Below are 23522 nucleotides of genomic sequence, written 5' to 3'. Positions count from 1 at the left end.
ATTCTCATGATTCTCAATTCCGCCGATTCTGCTCCATACCTACTGCAACCATGCTCCCACAATCCCCCTCGTCACTCTTTACCCTTGTCAGATCTTAAGACGCCACTGTAGAAGAGAGAAAGATTTCTTTTCTTTTCTCTTCTCGTCTGTTTGTATACTTTGTATCCATTAATCTATTCTTGACTCTTGTCTCTTCTGTTTTCTATGATTGACTAATTTATCAACAAGTAAGCTTCGAATTAGAACGAATTAGGGTTTCTATGAACCCTGATTGGCGTTCTTTTTTCATATCAAGTCCATTATGTGATATTTGCAGAGCAGTGATTGAGTCCTCTCGTCGCAGGAGTCTATCTCTCTCGCATCGTATCTGCAGCGTCCGACGATCCAACCCCATCTTTTGTAGGCTTCGAAGCTGTTCTCTTAGTGCTCTACGCCCACTTTCATGGGGATCTGATGTCTGCATCGCAGTCGCTGAAACACGGCAATCCTTCGCCAATAACATTTAGGGCGTCGGTCCTCTGGTTTGGCCGCCGCTAAAGGCGGCATTGGGGTTTTGAAACCCTTAAATGGGTTTAAGGTTTTATGTTTTAGAGAAACGATTTGGGGAAGAAGATGAGGGTAATTTGGTCATTTACATAAAAAATCTAACCTTTAACGTCTACAATTAACGAGGTGGGTGTTTTTGTTACTTAGTTTGAAAAGCAAGGGAGGTACGTGGAATTTTCCAAACCTCACGGGTGAAAGTGTACATAAGTCATACCTCAGGGGAGGTACGTGATATTTTCCCTATAAATAAATATAAATATCTATATAAGTATATATTGTATATATAAAAAAATATAAACATGCTTATAAACAATACAAGGTCGGGTCGGGCTTAATCCGAGGCTTAAACCCGATCCTGACCCGACCCTGCTAGGGTCAAGCAATTTTTAAACCCTGACCCACCCTTCGGGCTGAAAAATCAGGGTCGGGTCCGGGCCGGGCTCAGGGCCGGTTCGGGCCGAGCGGGCTTTATTGACACCCCTAATAGAAACCACACGATCAAGCATTGTTTTCTTTCCCTAGTTTATCATCTACATATAGGACTAGTAATATAAATTTGCTATATAATTAAGTACTTTAATACACTCTACACACCAAACCTTTATTTTGTATCTCTTTCTCACTCTCAAGTCCATGATTATTCATCATAACCCTCAAATTGCCGGTGTTGCCCTCTCTCTCTCTCTCTCTCTCTCTCTCAACTACAAAAAAACGGCTATGGACATTCGGCTTAACACAAAATAGTGGATCTTATGGAACGAGCAAGGGAGATGGCACCGTCGGCGTAAAATAGAGAGGGGAAAAGAGATAGCTTACTTAGAATATATGGTATCTTCTTCAGTAACACCGTATCGACAACTAAAAGAGAAGGCTTACTTAGAACATAGTTGGAAAAGTTCATAAGGTTTTGTAGTTTTCTATGTTGCGAGTGAATACTATGTTTCTTGCAGTGAATGGCTTTGTCGGCATGATAATTGAGATAGAGATGGAAAAGATTCACCACTTGCAGTAACTGTGGAGGAAGAGGGGCTCCTTGACAGAGACCTTCAAATAAAAGTGAAGCTAAGATGAGATCTTGAGATCTCCATGATGGTTTGAGCAGTAACCACTGGTCCTTTGATCATAGACCCCAAAGGTTGGCGAAGTCGGTCACTGCAATAAAATGGTTGGTCGATCGATCAGGAATGGAGTCTTCAAGTCTCGAAGGTTCGGTTAATAGTGAGGGATTTCGACTTGCCAAAGTTCCCATCTCGATTGGAGGACTCAAAATCCATATCTTGCATTTTAACCAGACACCTATCTTCATATCCTCCTTGAGAGCTTCCCTAAGCTTGTTCTCTTGCAACGGTCGGTGGAAGGGGGACCTTTATCCACTGCTGTAACTGCAACGCTGCTGTGCGTATCGTATCATACAACAGCAGTACACACTATGCACACTTTACCATTGCTGCACCACACGATGCTCACAGCAGCGGATAAAAATTCGAGGAAGGGGGCTGGTCATCCTGTCGCCCCCGCATGCACAAACCAAACTTCAACTTTTTCCCCTTCCCTTTCTTTTCTAGCGAGGCCAGTTACGCTCAACAACCAATTGACCATTTAGTTGGTCAGTCACAATGTTGGGTTTGGGAGACCAATTAAGTCACATTGTTGGGCTTCAGATGTCAAGGCCCAATTAAGTCCGACCGGTCAAGAGTCAGGGCCAGCCGGTTGACACCCCTAGACTACCATCCATGGTTAACACTATCAATCAATTTCATAAAAAAAAGGATAAGTTTTCGCCACCCACAATCTGACAGTTGTTAAAACTCCCACCTATAGAATGAAAGTTCGAATATGCCCCCACGCTCATTATTGTCCTCATCCCACCCCTTTTAATGCCCACGGTGAAAGATTACCTCTTTTGCCATGGGTGAAGGGAAATTACCTCAAAACCAAAAAAGGACGTAATTTCAAGAATCATAATCAGATCAAGCCTCTTTTCTTATCGGGAAAAAGATCTCTACTTGGTGGTGTTTCCTACGCCCTCTTATAGGGCACCGTGAGATGACGCCTCTGCCTCCAAGCATGCTCACCCATTGGCCCAACCGCTTGTGTAGATACCATGCGACCAAGTAGAGATCTCTTGCCCTTTCTTATTTTACTATTATCTTCCTTCTTCTCCTTCTATGAGTGGGGGGAGGGGAACTAAGGCTATGATTGCTTCACATGTGAGAAAAAAAAAAAAAGGTTAATATTGAAGACAATGGACAATAATTAGAAGGTTTCGTTTTGTTGTAGACCTAACTTATAGTTTAAGAGTTTCAAATGACTTGGGCATGAACACCAAGTCAATGAAAACTCGAACAGAGTCATACTTGATTTAGTCATTTCTTTATCATAGGCGAGCCTTCACAACTCTTGACTAGGTTTCATGATTTTTTTTATTCAACTTAGGTGACATCCAAATCAAAACCTGATTTTCTAACAATTATTAAATCTATAATATTGTTGAATAAAAAATGTCTTGTGGGAGAGCGCACCTCTCTGTGTCTCTCCTGTGCACATATAGACCATACACATGAAAAGGAGAGAGATAAAAGAGGGGTGTTGGGGAGGGATTGTTCCCCACAAAGAACATTATCTCATAAAAAAGCATTTAAAAAAGAGCAAATCTATATGCCTTTTCTATCTTCATTTTTGGCAGATTTCAACTTAATCCTTCCAATTTCACATCAATCCTTGTAGAAATCCATGCGACTAAGTTTGATTTCAAGGGTACATAAAAAGGGAGGGGATGTGAAAATCTGCCCATAATCTAATAACCAAATATAAAATAAATTTGAATTATAAATAAAATGAAGAAAAAAATAAAATAAGAAATTGATTTCAATAAGATATAATTCAATGGGGAAAGTCGGAAAGAGAGGAAGAGAACTCAGCGTGGGACCTTAGTTAGTAAGTTCGCGTATAATACGCATATTATACACATATTCGAACGTTTAATTCAAAAAAATATATTTTAACATATATTTTCATATATATAGTAAAATACTCATTTTTTAAGTGCACCCGTATTATACATGTATTAAACATGAATTAAACGCGTTTAATATTTTTTAATTTAAGTTTAATTTTGTTTAAAAAAAAAAACACTCAAAACTTAAAGAAGAAAAAACACAAAACAAAACCTTTGCATAATACGATTTTGGTCTTCTTTTCTTCAAACCCTAGCCGTTGACTGTCCACATTCCATTCATCTTCTTCATCTCTGTTCTCATTTCAATTCAGGTAGACGGTTAATTGCAGCTAGGTAAATTGGTGATTGCAGAGGCAAATGAACTTCCATTGGTGATGTTAGTTCATCTTAGAGATGAGTTCATTGATGTGAGCTCATCTTAGAATTGAGTTCTAGAACACATTATGTCTTATTTTCTTTTCTTATGTCGTATGAGATACTTTTATTAATATTTTGATTTGTTAAATGATAATCTGATGAGATGTAATAGGGGATATTATATTGTGTTTATTTTAGTTGTGAGGTTTCTTTTGATAAAATCATTGTCTATATACTATTATTTTGTTTATTAGGTGATGCATGTCTATTACTTAGTGAATATATGCTTGTATTTTTGCTTATAGAACGACCGTATTAAACACGTATCCTATTATTACCATATGCGTTTTATTACACCGGATTTTTGAAAAGTATTATTGCTGTCTAGTCCGTTTAATTGCCGAACGTATCCGATTCCGTTCAATTGCTCTTCCCGAACTTACTAATTAAGCGTGGGGCAAGTGGAACTCAAATGGACTCGGCTCGAGTCCAGCACCTTACCCGGGCTGCATGTGCAGCTCCGGATACAGTGAGGTGTGAAAAGATCATCTCACCTAAGGGTGTCAATTGGGACGGTTCCCAGTATTTGGGACGGGAAGGTACCGGTACCGGTACCAAAAGTGCCAATCCCAGTACCGTCCCATTTAGTTAACGGGACCAAACCTAGATCCCAATCCCGATTACTAGCGGGACGGGACGGTATCGGTTCTTAAACGGTTCTAAGCACTGTAGAAAAAGGGGGAAGAGGTTTAATTGTTTCTAACGAGACGGGCTTATTAGTGTTGTGGAATTTTTTCACTATCATGAAATCTAAGTTGTCTACTGCTTTTAAGTTTTTATAAAGCAACTTAAATTATGTAATCTTAAAACTTCAAACTCCCTAAGATCACTATTACCAAAAAAAAACTCCCTAAGATCACATGTAATAAGCTTCTCATTTTTTTAAATCTAGAGAAGTCCTACAAAATGGAAGAATCCCGTTGTGCAAAAAGGAAGAGGAAGAACCTGGTAAATGCAGTTGGTCGAGGGAGTAGCACTGTAGCAGGTTCTGTGAAGATAGACTTCAAGCTACGATTGTTGACCTGTTGTTCCTCTTCGTATTCAAAAGGCAATTAGTGAAACCTTAATGAGTCGTAATTCTTATACCCTTTTTTTTTTTTTTAAAAAAAAAAAGATCTTATATACTCTTTTCTTTTTAAACGGTACTAGTAGTTTCGGTACCTAATTGGTATTTCGGTACTGGTCCCATTGGGAATCCCGTCCTAGAACCATCCCGTCCCATTTATCATTCGATACCAAAATCAGATACCAGTACCGTCCCATTAGTCCGGTACTGGGTTTTAGCGGGACGGTATTGGGACGGTTCCTGGTTCCGGTCCCAAATTGACACCCCTAGTCTCACCCCTGCCTGAGCGCCTTGCCCGAGCAGGGGTGAGGAGGTCTTTTCACGCCTCACCAAGTCTGGCGCTACACATGCAGCCCGGGCAAGGTGCTGGACAGAATCCTTTTGAAAATCGAAACATGCAAACACACACGTACTAGTGTGACGATGAGTTGTGCTTCAAATATAAGGGTAATAATTCAATGATATATTCCATCCCAGGATTCCAGGTACAATCACGTAGTATTATTCCAACATATTTTGGCGGTAGGGAGGAGGTCTTGTTCCTGAACTCGTTTCTAGTTGACTAAAATTTAAAAAAAATAAATAAAAATAAAAAAAAATAAAAAAAAAGAAGGAAAGAAATTATCTTCAACGTGCATCCAACGGTTGGAGGCACTCTGCTAGGTGCATGCACAAATGCTTTCAACAGTTGTATGCACACTGGACTGGATCCGAGTCTCATCTATGTGAATGATACCTCACTATTCATTTACATGGAAATCATATAATCGGGAGGATAGTGTTGGAGTATTGCGTCAAGAAACCGTTAGATAGAACCTGCAAGGAGGAACAAACAAGCACGGGAGAGCTGGACTTCTCCAGCGGGGGACTCTCTGATGCTTAAATTAGGTCTCTTTAACAACAAATAAATTATTAGAATTCAAGATGATCGTTACGATCTATACCCGAGTATTTATAGTGTGGGCTGTATGTAGAGGCGGTGATGGAGAGTCCTAGATTGCAAACATTCATCCTTGGTAGGAAATCTTGATCATGAAAGTGTATTTGGTAAGAGTACCGTTAGTGATCCATATTACCGTGCAATGGGGGGGTATAGTTTCCTTGTAGGATTGCAACACTAACTAACTGCGATATATTAGGATTTGGATAGGTATTGCTTTCCACGTGGGGATTGTATCATTCTATAACTATATTTCCCAATCCAGGTCGATCGGGTACCGCGCGGGTGTTACTGGCGGTTCAGGGCTGCTCCATGCAGTTGTGGCTCTAGTGCTCTACCACGCATCACACAAGCATTGGAGAGCCTTATTTAGGTACATCACAGAGATTGCCAAGAGTGAGAAAAATGTGAGGGAATGTGTGTATATCATTTTCCCTTTGGATCCGTTTGATTGTAAAGAAAATTAATTAAGTGAAAATTTCCAAATCTAAATGGTAAAATTTTGTAATCATTACTTTCATTGGACAAATTAATTAAATTCTTACCATATTTAGTAGGACGAAGTTTTCCACACACCCCCCCCCTTAATGTTTTGCCACCATCCTAAGGTTCAAAAAACCCTATGGGTTTTAGTATATTCCCCAAAATATGCTCCTGTAACCGCCTATGTGTATATGAACCCACATCACTGAATGGATTATCATTCACCGTGGCTAAAGGCAAACTTAGTCCTAGTTAGTAATGATACTTTTTACATATAATTTTTAACGGAAAAAAATGCTAGATGGTCGTATGGCTCTTGCACCCAGACACGAACACACAAAAATACAATCCTACCCCCCATGAAATAAAAAAATCGCATATATATTGATGCCCCTACGTGCGCTCTCGTTGGTCCATGCGCTAGTGTAGGCGCTACATGACCAGACAATGATCTCTTGCCTTGATTTTAATTTTACTTTTCAAATCCAAGGATTTTGATGTAAAATAAAATGAAATTTAATTACCAAATATAGAGTGCTTTGGAGATCATGTGAAGTGACGATTACAAAAATTTATTTTCTAGGTTTGAAAACTTCCCTTCCCTTCATTCTCCTTGCGACCAAATGGATTAGTTTGGAGCATATATTTATATTGGGATTGAGAATGCATTCCTAAATGAATTTCTCCATGAAAAATTTTCATCGCTGGTGTTGTTGTTGTTTTAGGTTAGCTGAGTCCTCAGCGCCTGTCTCCATTTCTATTGCAGCTTCACCGACATGTCGTCGAACGTCGGTTTCATGTCTGACTTTGACCTGGTACCTTATAGTCATTAACTTGCTCTTCATCTCAATGATCTTAGTGGTGATCTAGGGTCTCCTACTGGGCTGGTTGCTCCATCGTTTGATAGTTTGACAAAATTGATGCCAAAATAATATGAGAAAGTAAATGAAGTGATCCAGAGACTATGATGGCGATCTCAGAGAGGGTTACAACGAGAAGAGGGCAGTAGTGCGGATCTTGTCACGCCAACAGTGGAGGAGGAAGTAAGCAATGGAGAGGAGTGAAGAAATGCAATTGGTGAGGTAGACAGGTTGACTGATGCTTTGACAACAATGGGAAAAGACTGTAGCTCCGACTGCCATTGAAAGTCAAGCTTTTGAAGATTTCGTATGCAAAACAATGTGATCTTGTTGAAAGATCCAAGAACAAAAATGTTGTATGTCTTAGAGAGCTTGTTATAGAATGGATCGCAATCTCTAATGCATTATGAGATCCAAGAACAAGAATGCATACCAAACACCATTTCTCTCCTCTCAAAATGTGTTTTTGATTGAGAATGCTCACCAAACACAACCTTAAGATTCAAAGATAGAAAAAAGTATCCAAACATATCACTACATGGGGTTGGGCAAATGACCAGTCTGCCCCAACCCCGCCTTTATCCCGTCCCATGTGTCTAGGTGCAACCTGCGCCTAGATGTGCTCCAGACAGAGAACGTGCGCCCTATGTTAATGTCATGCATGGAGATTCTATTACAGACATGCAGTGTGTAAATTCCTTACACCACACGCAATGACGCAATTGTTAATTCTTTCCACGTATGCATTTAATTATATTATTTTTTTTTTCCTTCCGTCAGGCGTCAACCTCAACGAAGCTCTCGTGCTGAAAACGGATAAAAGAAAAAAGGGTTATTTTCAAATGTCTCTCTAAAAATGGCCAAATTTACAGTTGCCCCCTTGAATTTTTACTAATTCCATATGTACCCCTGATTTTCAAACTAAATACCATTATAGTCCCTCCCGTTAGATAGATCCGTTATGTTATAACGGTTCCTAGTTTTTTAACATGGATGGACCATTCTACCCCTTGATAGGGTAGAATGATAAAAATGCCCTTATTTGAAAAAAAAAAAAAACTGCAACTCATCTTCCCCAAATTGATTTGAGAAGATGAGTTGTAGGTAACTTTCAACCCATTTGCAATCATCCCTGCAAACCCCTCTGATTGAACCCATTTGCAAGGATTTGGGGAAGATGAGTTGCAGGTATCTATCAACCCATTTGCAATCATACCTACAAACCCCTTTGATTGAACCCATTTGGAATCATCTCTTGGCCATGGACTCAAAGAACACTTCGGTGGCAAGGTTGGGAACCTCTTTGTTCTTGGCAGTAATCGTAGATGACGAGATTTCTGAGAACCCAAGCGTAATCTTTCTTCTGAGAGTCAGAGAGATGCCAAGCATCGTATTGATCCCACCATTGTTGTGTGGTAGTGGAGACACAATCAGGGTATGGGTCTTGCCATTGACAACTATCGCCATTGAAATCTGTGTATGTGGACACGAATGGAGCTAATGTCCAATTCGTCTTCTCCAACCCACCTCTGGTTGCTCAGTCATCAGCGTTCCAGATACTGGAAAAGATGTACATGGGCTTCGCGTTAGGGAAGAAAGTGTTGTTTAATGAATCTGAATTCTTGAAAACCCTTATCGCCACAGCATCGACGAAGAACCTGTTTTGTTGAAACCCCAAAAAATCTCACATCAATTAAGTGAAAAAAAAAATTCTCTTTTTTGGGATTAGGGAGTAGAAACTTACACAATCTGGTGAGAGTTCCAGAGAATGGAATAGGAATGGAAGTCCTCAGTTGGATCGAACCAGAGCATATGCCTCATCTCACGGTTCCCAACTCCATCTTGGTAAACGTTCGTCTGTATCAAATAGGGTTCCCCTCTTCTATTCCCTAAGAACTCGAAATCTAGCTCATCCCTCGTTGGCCCTGCTCCCAAATCCGAGCACATTTGCAATTCCAGATTTCGATTACCTCTTCATTCATCAATTATTACCACAAACTCACAAAGTAGAAATCCAATGTAGATTTAACTTACATAATAGGCTGTCACAACACCAGCAGAATCGCCTCCAACAAGCTTGAGATTCATACTGAACCACCCAAATATGTATCTCTGTTTTGTTTTGAAACCCACAACCTGTTTTCTCAGAGACAAAAACACAAACAGTATCTCAATAACAAAAATCAAAGAATAAGACCCAATTGCAAAACACAGATTCATCTCTCTGTACCTGTACTATTGTCGAGGGAGAGGTACCAGACCTTCCCATCTTCAGAGGTCTTGAAATGACTCTCATTCCACATTATATCGAAGTTATCTGCGAAAGAAAAATTGGATGTGGCCGCTTCCATTGTAGGACAACAAGCCATGAGAGCTCCAACGGCGAGAAGAAGTGCCAAAGGAGAGTTGTAGGTTTTTTTTTTTTTTTTCCAGGTAAGGTCATTTTGGTCATTTTATCCTATTCAGGGGTAGAATGGTCCATCGAAGTTCAAAAACTGGGATCCGTTATGTTATAACGTCTCTGTCTAACGGCAGAGACTATAGTGGTACTTAGATTGGAAAGTAGAGGTACATGTGAAATTAATAAAAGTTCAGAGGGGCAACTTTAAGTTTGACCATTTTCAGGAGGGCATTTGGAAATAACCCAAGAAAAAAAGAGTAATTATCCCTTCGGGTTAGGCGGCTTTCCCCGGCAAAAAAAGAAACCTCTCTAAACTGCACTCGCCAATACCTCTCTGTCGATCCCTCCGCGTCTCGGTTGCGCTCAAACATAGTTTGCTCTCGCAGACCAACTCAAGCAGAACGACAAACGAAGGAAGAGAACGAAAATTCAAAGACGATAATAGAAGAGAAAGGGAAAACAAAACAAAAGATCTCCCCAAACCCGGTAAGGCCTAGACGCCTCGATTTTTCTCTGCTTCATCCGGAATGCTTTCGAAGCAAAGTCCGACGGAATCCGACCGTCCGGTTCCCACCATCCAACCGTCCTCACCACGCTTTCCACTATCATCCGCTTCTACACCCACCTCCGGGGCCCATCGGCGGATCGCCATCGCCGTTGATCTCAGCGACGAAAGCGCATTTGCCGTTAAATGGGCTGTGCAGAACTACCTTCGCCCCGGTGACGCCGTGATCCTGCTTCACGTGCGTCCCACCAGCGTCCTCTATGGTGCTGATTGGGGCTCCGTTGACCAATCCGTCGATACCGACGAAGAGTCCCAGCAGAAGCTCGAGGATGATTTCGATGCCTTCACCACCACCAAAGCTACCGATCTGTCACAGCCTTTGGTTGATGCCCAGATCCCTTTTAAGATCCATATCGTCAAGGACCACGACATGAAGGAGCGCCTTTGCTTAGAGGTCGAGAGGTTAGGGTTGAGTGCTGTGATTATGGGTAGTCGAGGGTTTGGTGCGTCAAAACGCAACAGCAAGGGACGACTTGGTAGCGTCAGTGATTACTGCGTCCATCACTGTGTTTGTCCCGTGGTTGTTGTTAGATATCCCGATGAAAAAGACGGAGCTGCTGCTGCTCAAGCTGATGCTGCCAACGCTAGGGCGGCGGCCAAAGAGGCAGAGCTGCACCCAGTGCCGGAGGAAGATCAGGAGTATCACGATGCCCCCGAGGAACAGAAAGGTTTGGTCTTTTTCTTCATTGATATTGATTTAATTCCCATTATTATTTCTTAATGTTGTTACTAATTAGGTATTTCAATTTTCATTTCTACTATATCTGTTTGTCTTTTGCTCGTTAGGAATGGTGGGATTTGGTTTTGTCAGGCATGGGTTTCTCTTGTGGTTTATGATCCTGGTATGGAATATGGATTGATTGGATTGGAAGAAATGATTTTTTCCCCTGTTATCATTCCTTCCTTTCTTTCTCTCATTCTTTCAACTGGTTTTTTTTTTTTTTTGGGGGGGGGGGGGGGTTTAGTTCGTTTCTTTTCGTGGTATGGTGGTGGAATGGCAAAGTCTTTCGGTGCTTATTGCTGAATTATTATATTATTACCGGAGATGGGTTTATGTTTTTCTTAATTCAGAATAATTGGACGATAATATAGTAGTTTCTTCTAGTGGAGTGCTTATTTTTGAACACTCGGTTGGCGTGAATCTACTTAAGTGGTTGTCCTGCATGGATCCTGGTAGCGAGCCTCGAGTATTTGGGGAAGGGCTAGTGATTGGGTGCATGTGTTGATATGTTTCTTCTATCTGCCCAGCTATTGGCACCTTTATTTATTCAAAGTGGTACACTATTTATCTTTTGCCTTCTAGGATGCATTCTATTTAGTGATACTAGCCTATTATGCTTTGATACTGCTGTTTGACAACCTTTGTTTATGGATTGTTATTTTCAAATTTTAAATGAGTTTGTGTCTGTCGTTTTCACTTATATATCATCTCACTATCTTTTACAATTCTGATTCTAAAATGGGCATAATTTTGTAACTCAAAATTTGTATTTAATATTGGTCATTAGTTTTCCAGACACCAATGTTACCTGTAGAAACTATGAATGCCATTTTGGCTCCTAGTAGAAGTATTAGTGGCATATTTCTTTTCTCCCCGAACCTTTTCCCCGAAATGAGTCTTAGAGAGACATCTGATACCGAGACCCGGCGCTTTAGCTCTAATGGAGGCACAACATCATTCAGAGGCTCCTTTCATTTGATGATAGTGTGTCCGGAGTCAGAATCAAAGTCTTTTTGCCTTTGATAATGGCTTGTACTTCAGCAAGCGGAATTTACTCAGAAGGATCAATAGACTTCTCTGAATCAAAACTTTTTTCTTCATTACTCTTGTTTCCGTAAGCGTTCTTATTAACAACCTTCGTTCGGCCCATCATAGCGTTATCCTTGAAATCAAGGTAAGGCCTCAACTTCTATTTCAGTGAAGTCTTTCAGGGAATTTCTCAAATACCTCTCATATAGAACATCATTTTAACCATTCTCCTATATCTTTTGTTTCATTTCTTCTGGAACAATCACAAGCACTTTTCTGATTATGGATCTACTACCAATTTTACAGCAAATCTGGTCTGATGGTTATTCTCCACTAACCACAAAGATATAGGGACTCTGTTTCAGCTTCGGTGTCATTGCTGGAGTGATGGGCACATGCTTCCCAGTATTGATTCATATGGAATTAGCACGACCCGACAATCAAATTCTTGGTGGGAATCATCAACTGTATAATGTTTTAATAACTGCTCACACATCTTTAATGATCTTTTTTATGGTTATGCCGGCAATGATAGGTGGATCTGGTAATTGGTCTGTTCCGATTCTGATGGGTGCACCCGACATGGAAATTCCATGATCAAATAATATTTCATTCTGGTTGTTGCCACCAGTCTCTTGCTCAAGTTTACCAATAACAACAAATTTCACAAATGTGGATGCAATTTTCTGCTGTAATTTTTTCTGCTTTTCTGTGATTGATCATTAGTTTTCCATAAATCAATATTATCTGTTGAAACTATGGATGCCATTTTGGCTCTGCATTTGTTTAAAGGTATGTAAGTTTTTCTGCAACGTTGATGATGAAGCCATAATGTCACTTGTCATTAGTTTCCAATGGCTATATTCCTACTGCTATCTTTCAATGCCTCTTTTTTCAACGGTTCTATTCCAATTGCTATTTTTGAACGCCTCTTTTCCAATGGTTAGTTCTCCCTTCCCCTATATATATATATACACATTGTGGAGTATAGAAAATCAAGGAGAAGAAGAATTTGAGTCTAATGTAACCTCTTGTGGTGAGCGAGTCGCCATTTGTGTTTGGGGTCCTCTTGTGGTTGAGTGAGTCCCCAACCCTAGAGTTAGTGGTTCTTTTTGACCCTTGAGTTTAGTGGTCCTCTTTGACCCTTGTTATCTTGTACTTGGTTTCTTATTTGGGTAATAAAACTCTTCTATATATTTTTGAGCTGCATCAGTTTGATACCAGAGCAAGTTCTGTTCTTGAGCACCATGTTAGAAGTAGAGGATGAGTTGGAGAAGCTTGATAATGATACTTGGACGATGAATGTGGCTGCATCAAACTCCAATGGTTAGTTCTCCCTTCCCCTATATATATATATACACATTGTGGAGTATATGGTTGAGTGAGTCCCCAACCCTAGAGTTAGTGGTTCTTTTTTGACCCTTGAGTTTAGTGGTCCTCTTTGACCCTTGTTATCTTGTACTTGGTTTCTTATTTGGGTAATAAAACTCTTCTATATATTTTTGAGCTGCATCAGTTTGATACCAGAGCAAGTTCTGTTCTTGAGCACCATGTTAGAAGTAGAGGATGAGTTGGAGAAGCTTGATAATGATACTTGGACGATGAATGTGGCTGCATCAAACTCGAATACGAGTTCTTTCAAAATGGGGGAGAATGATGAAGCCATAATAATGTCATTAGTCATTAATGTCCAATGGCTATATTTCCACCGATTCTATTCCAATGAATATAATTCAACGGCTCTATCTAATAGCTATATTTCAGAGTCTCTTTTCCAACGGCTAGTTTTCCCTTTCCCTATATATATTTGTATTGTGAAGTATGGAAAAACTTGTTGGGCTGTGCCTCTTTTCTCTTTCATATATATTTTTTTAATTTCCCATCCTTTATTTGTTATTTTCCATTTTTCATTTCTCATTTTTGTTTAGTCCTCACTTTTCCCTATCTTGTTTTGTTTGATCCATGTAGCTGATCCCATTAAGTTGGGATAAGACTGAGTTTGTTGTTGTTGAGGTATAGAAAAATAGAGAAGAAGAATTTGAGTCCAATGTAACCTTTGTGGTGAGTTAGTACCACTCTTGGTTTGAATGAGTCCCCATTTGAGTTTGAGGTCCTCTTGTGGTTGAGTGAGTCCCCAAGTGACTAGATTTCTTCTTTTGGTAATTAAACTCTTCTATATATTTTTAAGCTGCATCAGTTGATCCATTGATTTCAGGTCATACTTGTGGGGTCTTTTTTGATTGTCAATTTTTATATGTTCTTAGTAGCATAAATTGTTTCAATTTGCCCCCGAAAGAACATGGAAAAAAATGTGGAATCCAATCTTAACTGAAGAAGTGGTGGGGGTCACTTAGTATGTGTTGTCCGGAAAGAGAGCTGTATGATTATTCGTTCGCCAAAACCTGAAGTGATAATTTTGGTGTATAGGGATCCTGCAAAAACTGCTTTCGAGGAATGGGCTACATTCCCTTTGCAGCAGGAATTAGTTGATGTGGACATGTGGTTTATGGTGCTTATGTGGAACTACTGTCATTTCAGGTTCAAAGCCCAGCTGTGGGTATTGTCAGGTTTTTGGGATTTCGTTTGTAGTGGTTTAGGACCTTTAGGTGGACTTATCAGCAATGGGAGCCGTAGTTGGGTGAACTTTTACTTGGTGTGCTGGTTGGTTTCAGGTTTGTTTGAGGCATAGGATCTTGGAATTGTGATCTTTAGATGAGATGAGAGCTGCTTGTTGTGTGTCTTGTGACCATTTGATATTCATTATACTTTTATACCCTCCTTAAATATTATCTGGTTTCAAGGATCAGCCAATGCTGATCTAGTTCATCTTATCTGGCCTGGTGTATGGTGGGACTGATCCAATCTATTATACGCAGTAGATCAATCACCATGTCAGTAATTCCTTTGAATCTGCTGATCCTTCAGTTGGATCAACTGATCCAGATCAAGCTAGATTGGCACCTAGGAATGATCTGGATTGAGATACCCATCTCTAAATCGTTGCTTGAAATAAGTTTTCTAATGCTTATGCTAGGAGGCTTGTATCATGGTGAGGCTGTGATGCAGGTCGATTGTTGGATATATAAGTGATGGGCTCACTTAAGGTTAAGGATAGGAGGAAGAAGATTTTAATCTGAAAACAAACTAATATTCTAAACCAAAACAATTCATTCCATTCACCATAAATCTGGGGGTTGGTTTTCTAACCACTAAGCAGGCGCTCGATAGAGCCCTCATACCTTTTTCAATATTTCTTTTATTTTAAGCCGAGCTCTTGTCATCCTTGGCACTAGTATTTGCCTTCTTCATTGTTTTAAATAATTGTGCTCTGATTTAACATGTTTCTGTTTTGTTTCTTACCAACGATTATCGCAGTCAAGTTTACCTTGTCGTTTGGGTTATAATTAATTGGGGCAGTGAGTTCTGAATAACCCATTCTTTCTAAGTTGTAAGTTTTAGTAAGTAACAAGCTCTGAAAATTCGAGGACGAAATTTTATAAGAGGGGGAGAATGTAACACCCCGCATGCATGTCATCATTATTTTAATATTATGTTAGATGTCTATGAATATTTTAATGCTTTTGTGAATATTCTAATAATATTTGCATTGAGATGGTGAGTGTTATTGCTATTTAATATTATTTTATTGAGTAATATGATATTTTATATTATATTAATGTAGGACATTATTTTATGAATTTTCATCTTTGACATTCATATTATAGGATTATGAAGTATTTTAATACACTAAGGTATTGTTTTATGTATTATGGTATATTTATATCAACTATGGTATATATATGTACATATTATATACTAAGTGAATAGGGAAGTAGGTGTGAATAGTGAAGCATAAGGTGGCATGATTAGTCGTAATCATGCTTAATTAAAAGTAACCTTGATTAATTAAGTTAAGGGATCATTAATTAAAATTAATGATGTTTAAAGGTGGCAGCACCCTATTGGACCATGTGTCGCAACATGGTTTAGACACCATGTGCATGGGCCAAGGTGGTGGTGGCTTAGGAAGAGGCCACCTAACATGGTAGTATGTGTTGTCACAAGAGTTGATAGTGGGCTTATATCAGCAACATGTAATGAGTTAGTGGATTATGTGTGGCATCATCTTAGGTTAGGCTGGGTTTGGGTGGCAAGTTAAAGGGCGACCACCTAGCATGACAGCTAAGGTATCCAAGATTGAGTAATTGGGACCTTAATCATGGTTTGACCAAATTAAAATGGGTTAGAGTGTAATTAGTGTTAGATTTTTATATTAATGTAATAGAGTTTATTAATATTATCTTTGAGTTAAGTGGTTTGGCTTGGCTTGGTTTGGCTTGGTTTGGCTTGGTTTGACTGAACCAAGTGGTTCAAATATGGATTGCCATGGTTTATTTGAGTTGAGGAGGTTCAAAGAGGAGCAGCCACATGGTTATGTCAAATGATGTGGTGGCCTAAGATGCTGCTGGTGGCATGGATAAGGATTGTGGATGGTTATCCTATCGGTACAACTCAATTGAGCTATGCAAATTCTGCTGTAATCCTAGGATAAAAAGATGGAATAGGGACTGCTGGACAACATGATTAAGAGAGGCAATGATTTTCTGAGTTCTTGAATCATTGAGTTTCAAGAGGTTACTATGATTCAAGAAGGGTCCAAGTGAACTTATCAAGGATTAGAAAGAATTGGGAAATGGTAGCTGAATCTGTAAATGCTATGTGATGGATCTGTGTTGCTGGAATTTTAGAATGAAGAAGAATTACCTAAAGATCGAGAGAAGGAAAAAATAGTGCTGCAGTAACTGTTAAGAAATTGAAAGGAAAAAATGGAAGAACGCAAGAAATTAACATAAGAGTTGGGATTCCAATTGAGAAGGAGTTCTGTTTACTAAGGTTGGAACAACTGAAGTTGAGAATGAGGGTGTGAAAGTTGGTGAAACGAAGATTCTACAATGTAACCAATTTAGGTATCTAGGATCGATTATTAGTATGGAAGGTGATATTGAAGATAATGTCTCACAGAAGATTAAAATAGGGTGGATAAAGTGGAGAGGGGCATCCGGAGTGTTATGTGATCGACGGATCCCTTTAAAGCTTAGAGGAAAGTTTTACAGGACAGTCATTAGACCGGCTATGATTTATGGCACGGAGTGTTGGATAGTTAAGAAGTGTCATATAGATAAGCTAAGTGTAGCGGAGATGAGAATGTTGAGATGGATGAGTGGCAAAACTAGGAAGGATAAAGAAAGGAATAACCATATTAGAGCTGACTTGGGGGTTGCCTTGATTCAAGATAAGCTACGAGAAAGTCGTTTGAGATGGCATGGCTATGTTCTATGTAGGGCTTCGGACGCCCCAGTTTGGAGGAGTGACTTGATTCAGATTGAAGGTACTAAAAGAGCTAGGGGCAGGCCTAAAATGACCCTAGGAGAAGTGGTGAGGAAAGACATGCATAGTTTAGGTCTTGTCTCTAATATGACGTCGAAAGGCATGGCCATGTTGTGTTTCTTTTCTTTTCTTTTACTTTGTTTTAATTTTTTGTCTTCACAAGGATCTGTGTAGCCGACCCCATTTAGTTGGGATAAGGCTGAGTTGTTGTTGTAGTGTGCCATTTGAAAGGTTGTCCAGTGATATTTTTTAGCAAGTCCACAATCTTGTGAATATGGTGTAATTAAAATATGAGAAAATTACACGGACCACCCTTGTTACTTTGCCTAATTCCAGGGAACACCCCTATCTTTTAAAAAATTACGCTTAATGCCCGTATTTCACAAACGTTGTTACACTCGACTCCACCTTGTTAGTGATCTGCTGTTAAGTGATGACGTCATAGAGGAAATAAATTCATAATGGCCAAGTTACCCTACCTGGAAGTGAGATTAACCTTTTGCCCTTTTGAATGAGTTGCCCTAAATAGCAATTCTATTTTGTTTTCACCTTGTTCTTCTCTGCAACTCAACCAGACCACCTGGGAGAGAAGATCGTTGAATGGATGCTGTGTTCATCACCCATTGTGGGTGAGTACCTCCACGAAAGCTTTTTCTGGCATTCCATTATCAAGGCAAGGTCTTCGAGGCAACGTCCGAATAAGCATCGTTCCACATGACCACAAGAATATGATCATTGTGAATCTTGATTCCTTGATTTTCTTGAATGTTTTGATCTTGGCCCTCTCCAGGGAGGCGTAGAGGTTGCGAAATTGTTTCCTGTTTTGTAACGCAAGATTACATTGTAATTCCATCCCCAGACGGAAGAAGATATGATAATAGTGTAGGGTTCCATCATTCTGAAGCAAAGTTGCAGAACTTTAATCCGAAGAGGTTTGGAACTCAATTGAGAGTGTAGATCAAAGTTCAGATGACAGTAAGCTTCTTACAATAGCATGCGGTTCACACCTCTCCTCTTGGAGTTGGGATCCCTCCCTTGACGGGTACTCTTGACCTTGTCAACGCCTCTCCTATCGTTCCTGAGAACGCTCCCCACCCACAACCTTCGCACACCCCTGTTTCAATCCCTCATCGCTGCACAATCCCTCATCTAACGTACTGGGGTTGATTGTAATTTTTGAAAATACAAGGGTGCTCTCTGAGGTTATCAAAGGTACAGGGGAGGTCCGTGTAATTTACTCTTAAAATATTTATGGTATAGTTAGGACCCCATTTAGCTGAGTTCTCCTGACGGGTTGGCTATGCCTCTTTTCTCTTCCATCTTCCATCGTTCATTTTTCTATTTATTTCCCATCTTTCTTTTGTCCTTTTCCTTTTTCATCTCTCATCTCTTTCCCCATCTTTTCTTTCCTTTTTTTGGTTAAAACTATGTTTTCCATACTTTGTTTTGTTTGGATCCATGTAGCTGACCCCATTAAGTTGGGGTAAGGCTGAGTTTGTTGTTGTTGTTGTTGTAGTTAGGACCCAGTGGGAATCGGCACCATTGGTTGCTCTTACTCTGTTACTGCAGAGCAGAAATCTATTTTCAAAGGTTTGGATATTGCTTTGTCCAATGGTTGGGGAGGATGTACTCATTGAAGATGATTCCAAGTTGGTAATCAATTGACTCCAAGCTCATCCTGTTGAACCTTGGCAGTATGCATCTCATCATGAGAGTGAGTTTGCTTTGCTCTCATGGGGATTTTTGGTTCTCTTGGAGGTTGTGATTTGCTAATTATCTATCAGATTAGCTGGCCACCAGCGGGGTGGTTAGGTAGTCCTTATATATTGGGTCCTACCCTATTGTTTAGTCCTCTTGAGGTTTTTAGGCTTATTAGGCCTTTGGTGATGATTTACCCAAAGCTTTTTATTTTATGTCTCATACCTTGGCTGTTCTTTTGCAATAAAATCTCTTTGACCTAACATTTAAAATAGAGGAAAGGAAAAGAAAAAGAAAGAAGCTGAAACTATCCGATTATGTAGCTTTATCACAATTGAACTGATTGTGGCAATGTGGCGATTTGTTGTTGGCATGAGCAACCATTGTCATATCTGTAACCCACTCTTTCCCAGGCATCCAATCTTTTACCAGTTATGCAAGTTTATATTGCCGAATTTCTGGTTCAGTTTTTTGTCTTTTGCCTCTTCTAGAATTCCTTGAGCTTTGCATATTGTTAAAGTAATCAAAGCAATTGTGCTGCCTTAAGGAAAGTGTACGGGGATGTCTTAGCATTATGGAGGTTTTCTAGCTGTTCCAAAACACTGAGATTTATATAGTCTTAACAATTTCTTTCTTTTGTGGCTGATGGGCTCTTTTCAAATGAGAACATAACTGAGGAGCATTCATGTTTTTTGATTCACCAACCTCTCATTTACTGGGTTTGTTCTGTTTGGTTTTGGAGTAACCTTCAGCTGTACCTTGAAAAAAAGGGGTAATTTACACGTACCTCCCATTAGGTATCGCATAATTACAGAACCACCTGTGAGTTTTGGATATTTATGCATGCCATCCCTGCTTTCCAAAATAATTAATAAGTAAACTCACTCCGTTGGTTGTTCCCATTAGTTGCGAGCGTTAAGAGTGTTTTAGACATTTTATGACCAATATACCCTTGATAGGGTAGAATGACATTGTGGTCCTCTTCTTCTTCTTCTTCATCATCGTCATCGTCATCGTCTTCTTCTTCTTCCTGGTTTGGAAAGGAGGTGAGGAGACTTTCCGCATATGATTGACCTGAGAAGACAACTGAAACAAATACCAGACAGCGGGAAGTGATCCCCAAAAATTTATGCAACCAGTGGCATGATTTGGTAGAAATCCCAAAATCGAGAAGCCTATAAAACCCTGAAACCTGGTAAAATCGATCAGATAAGGAGAACCAGTTCTGCAGGTCCGGTTGACCTGAAATTCATGCTGAAGCAATCCCTTGTGCAGACAAATAAGATCCCGAAAAAAAATAGAGAGATCAGCAGGGTGGAAGAGGAGTCCCATGGCCTGTTGATTCCAACCGAAGAGAACCCAAAACAGAGATCCAAAACATGAATAATCTGTTATTTACACTCGACTGCCCTATGCAACTCACCAGCCCTGCTCTGTCCACCGCCAATTATAAACTATGAAGTTATAATTGGAACACAATATTCTGATCACTTGGATCTAACCTTGTGGGGTGTCTTGGGAATCTTCCTAGGAGGCTTAAGTGGCGTGGAAACCTTCCCGGAAGTTGCTCCATCATGGATAAACACAGATGGAGAGTAAGGTGAGCTTGGACTCGATGGATCGGTCTTAAACCTCAACATATTCTTGCTTGGACTCATCAAAGGCAAACCCTGAGCCTGACCTGGACCTGCAGGAGAAAAAACCCAAAATCAGTCCCAAAAAGTTCGTTTTTCAGCAGCCTGCAATAAGCCTCATTTCCCCCTTCATTAACAGGGGAAGCATTTTCGATTACCCCAAAAGTGTGAAGCCATGAAGAGGATCTGCAGGGTATGAATCTGTTGCTGCAAGTTCCCTTTGAAGGAGACAATGATTTCAAGTTATAGATTGCTTGCAACGTCCGGAATTGCCGAAAGTGTCTTCTCCCAAATCCCAGATTTTCATCAGATATGGTGCTCTCCATTGTTGCAGCTGTTATGTCCTTCACTTTACCATTGTTCTAGGGTTTACTTATTAATTATTTTGAAAAGCAGGGGTGGCATGTGTAAATATCCAAAACTCACGGGTGAATCTGTACTTACGTGATACCTCAGGGGAGGTACGTGTAAATTACCCCCATTAAATTCTTCTTTGCTTAGTGTGTACTGTTATTCCATGAATATCTTGCAACCCTTTTCTTATTTCTCCCATTTTGTTTTGGTGGGTCAGTGATTGTTCCTAAATGTGAGTGTTGTGGACGATACGCATTCTTAATTTTAATTCATTAGTTTCATTCAGTTCTGTTTTTGTTGGGTTGGTTTTGTTCAGTTTTGGTGTAAACTTCTGGTGTACCTGCAAAATAATTTTTTCTTTGCTTATTATGCACTATTCTTCCAAGATATCTTGCAATCCTTTTTTCTCCACCATTTTCCCATTGAAAGTGAATTCCCTTAAAAAAGGGTATACTGTTTTATGATGGCTTGGCCAATTATTTAATTTTGCTCTCATAATGCAACAGTGATTTTGGGTATTCTCTTCACTAGTTATGAACGATTTAATTCCTTGGATTAAAATGGTAAATCCAACGAAGTATTTGCACAAAATGATGATACTCCCAGAATTTTGTTTAGCATTTAAGGTGATGGCTTTGACATTTCTGTGTTGTGTTTGCAGAAGCTTGAGTGTTGCTTGGTTCATGGCATGGACGTACCGACTCAGGTGATGACTTCATGCTGGAAAATTTAACTGCTGTCTACTTTTCTTTCATTAGAGCGCATGCACATTCAAGTAGAGCATAGCTCTCCCTTCTCGCTGACTGCTAATTGCTACATGTGTTAGCCTACACCTGAATACGTGTTTCCAGGGTAACCTTGCATGAGTCTTAATGTTGGAACTGGTTGTGCGGCTCTGGCATACTGATGTCAGCCTATTTTGATTTCTCATGTCTTAGCTAGACAATTTAACCTGTATAAATTTGTGTTTTTTTTTTGTCGTTGAATATCATGGGCTAAAGGTTGTTTGCGATATAGGTTTCCTATTCTGATGCAGAAAGTGAAGAAGGCAATTGAGTCTACTGGAGGCTGGGGAAGCTGAGATTTGAGATGTTTTGGTGGGTTAGATTCATGCCATGTATATTGAACAGTGGTTAGTAGTGTTGCTGCAGTCTCTCCGTCTTTCATATATATGTACTATGAGATGATTGATGGTATTTGTGTGGTTCCTGGGGTTCTTTCGGTTTCATGTAGGTCATGAGAAAAGGTTTTAATGCTTTGTGAAATGGAGTTTCCCCTGTGACAGTTTATACTGTTTTGCTAAATACCTTTCTGGTCTATTATCATCTCATTACTTATTATAGAGACCAAGCACAACGTTAAATTGGCTGGTATTACGTGTATTTCCCGATGCTTTTGTGCTGCATGGTCTCTAGTTGTGAGTTCGTGATCAGACCCCTGGTATGGTGCTATCATTTTAACCCTTCTGATCTTGTTGGTAGCTGTAGTTGAATCTCTAAAATCTGTTTGATAAGCCTTGATGGTTGGATTGAACCCAAACCAAGACACAGGCATGTGAGCAGTGGAAGAGGTTTATTATTGGATTAGTTGACACGAGGAAACCGTTTTTAACTCATTCAAGATTGACTTAGAGTAATCAATCTGGTAACTTGATGACCATGGGGGAATGGTTTATAATGTAGAACTGCAACCATTCTATGCAGCTCTGCTCTAGAGTATGGGTGGTCCAAATGAAAAACTACAACAGTGAATATGGATAAGCTTGTGGAAGTAATCTGAGATGTCTGATCTGAGCTTAAAAACTCCAGCATATAGTCCCTAATGCCCTTGGGGGACCTTACGTTTATGATAGTTGAAAATGGCAGTACTAAGCAAACTCTTGGAATTAGAGGATCTTTTTGATGTGCCGTATACAGGTAGAGGGCTCTTCAGTTGCAATCATCAATTCTGTGTCAATTATTTGTACTCATTTTCGTAGCCGTTGGAGTGTTTTATTCTTAACAACTATATTCCACAAGAAGGAATCACTTCTTTTTAGGGCTGTAAACGGATTGGATTCGGTTCGGATAGTACTATATCCGCATCTGCATTCGATTAGCTATCAGACGGATTCGGATAGTGCTAAATAGATACGGACACGAATACGGATCGAATATTTTATTCATTTACATGTGAATATAGTTTTTCGGATTGCTATAGTCTATTCGTATCCGCATCAGTTTAGCTTTCGGACGGATTTGGATTGTGCTAAACGGATTTTGGCTATTCATTTACACCCAGACTTCTCTTTTCATTCCTTCTATTATGGGTGCATTGATCTTTTCCATATGAATGTGGGTGAGGCCATATGACCAATTCACCCACATCTTCCACTTGGCTATATATTGCAATGGAGGCAGCTAATACCATAGGCTTGGTCAGGTACTCTTTGATATCTTGTTGGCCTAGTCACAAGCCTCGT

At 39.8% G+C, this 23522-nt stretch overlaps 2 protein-coding genes across 4 annotated transcripts; one reads left to right on the top strand and one right to left on the bottom strand.

The window, feature by feature from the left end:
* Window positions 1–8536: 8536 nt before the first annotated feature.
* On the bottom strand, window positions 8537–9643 carry LOC122640257 (probable xyloglucan endotransglucosylase/hydrolase protein 8). The gene is made up of 4 exons (XM_043833408.1): window positions 9502–9643; window positions 9306–9407; window positions 9016–9218; window positions 8537–8929 (listed from the first exon to the last, which is right to left on the bottom strand). Exons 1-4 carry the CDS (start codon window positions 9565–9567, stop codon window positions 8809–8811), a joined length of 492 nt encoding a protein of 163 aa, XP_043689343.1. The 5' UTR covers window positions 9568–9643; the 3' UTR covers window positions 8537–8808.
* Window positions 9644–10148: 505 nt separating this feature from the next.
* Window positions 10149–22327, top strand: LOC122640256 (universal stress protein PHOS34-like). Of its 3 annotated transcripts, none has more exons than XM_043833407.1 (3): window positions 10149–10905; window positions 21723–21765; window positions 22095–22327. In XM_043833407.1, exons 1-2 carry the CDS (start codon window positions 10200–10202, stop codon window positions 21728–21730), a joined length of 714 nt encoding a protein of 237 aa, XP_043689342.1. In that variant the 5' UTR covers window positions 10149–10199; the 3' UTR covers window positions 21731–21765; window positions 22095–22327. The 3 variants fall into 3 exon arrangements, with proteins under 3 accessions (XP_043689342.1, XP_043689341.1, XP_043689340.1); XM_043833406.1 differs by having other exon boundaries at window positions 21723–21767; window positions 22098–22327; XM_043833405.1 differs by lacking the exon at window positions 21723–21765 and having other exon boundaries at window positions 22098–22327.
* The last annotated feature ends 1195 nt before the right edge of the window (window positions 22328–23522 follow it).

This window comes from Telopea speciosissima, chromosome 9 (assembly GCF_018873765.1).
Source record: "Telopea speciosissima isolate NSW1024214 ecotype Mountain lineage chromosome 9, Tspe_v1, whole genome shotgun sequence".
NCBI lineage: Eukaryota > Viridiplantae > Streptophyta > Magnoliopsida > Proteales > Proteaceae > Telopea > Telopea speciosissima.
The sequence above is the reverse complement of the archived record's forward strand: the minus strand, read 5'-3'. Positions and strand labels throughout refer to the sequence as shown.

Bases quoted from the DNA above. Each gene is read 5' to 3' on its own strand.
- LOC122640257 (XM_043833408.1), bottom strand. From the start codon at position 9,567: ATGAGAGTCATTTCAAGACCTCTGAAGATGGGAAGGTCTGGTACCTCT. The intron at 9,219-9,305 runs GTAAGTTAAATC...CTGGAATTGCAA, and splicing joins GTGTTGTGACAGCCTATTAT to ATGTGCTCGGATTTGGGAGC. The intron at 8,930-9,015 runs GTAAGTTTCTAC...TCAACAAAACAG, and splicing joins TGGAACTCTCACCAGATTGT to GTTCTTCGTCGATGCTGTGG.
- LOC122640256 (XM_043833405.1), top strand. From the start codon at position 10,200: ATGCTTTCGAAGCAAAGTCCGACGGAATCCGACCGTCCGGTTCCCACC. The intron at 10,906-22,097 runs GTTTGGTCTTTT...ATTCTGATGCAG, and splicing joins TGCCCCCGAGGAACAGAAAG to AAAGTGAAGAAGGCAATTGA.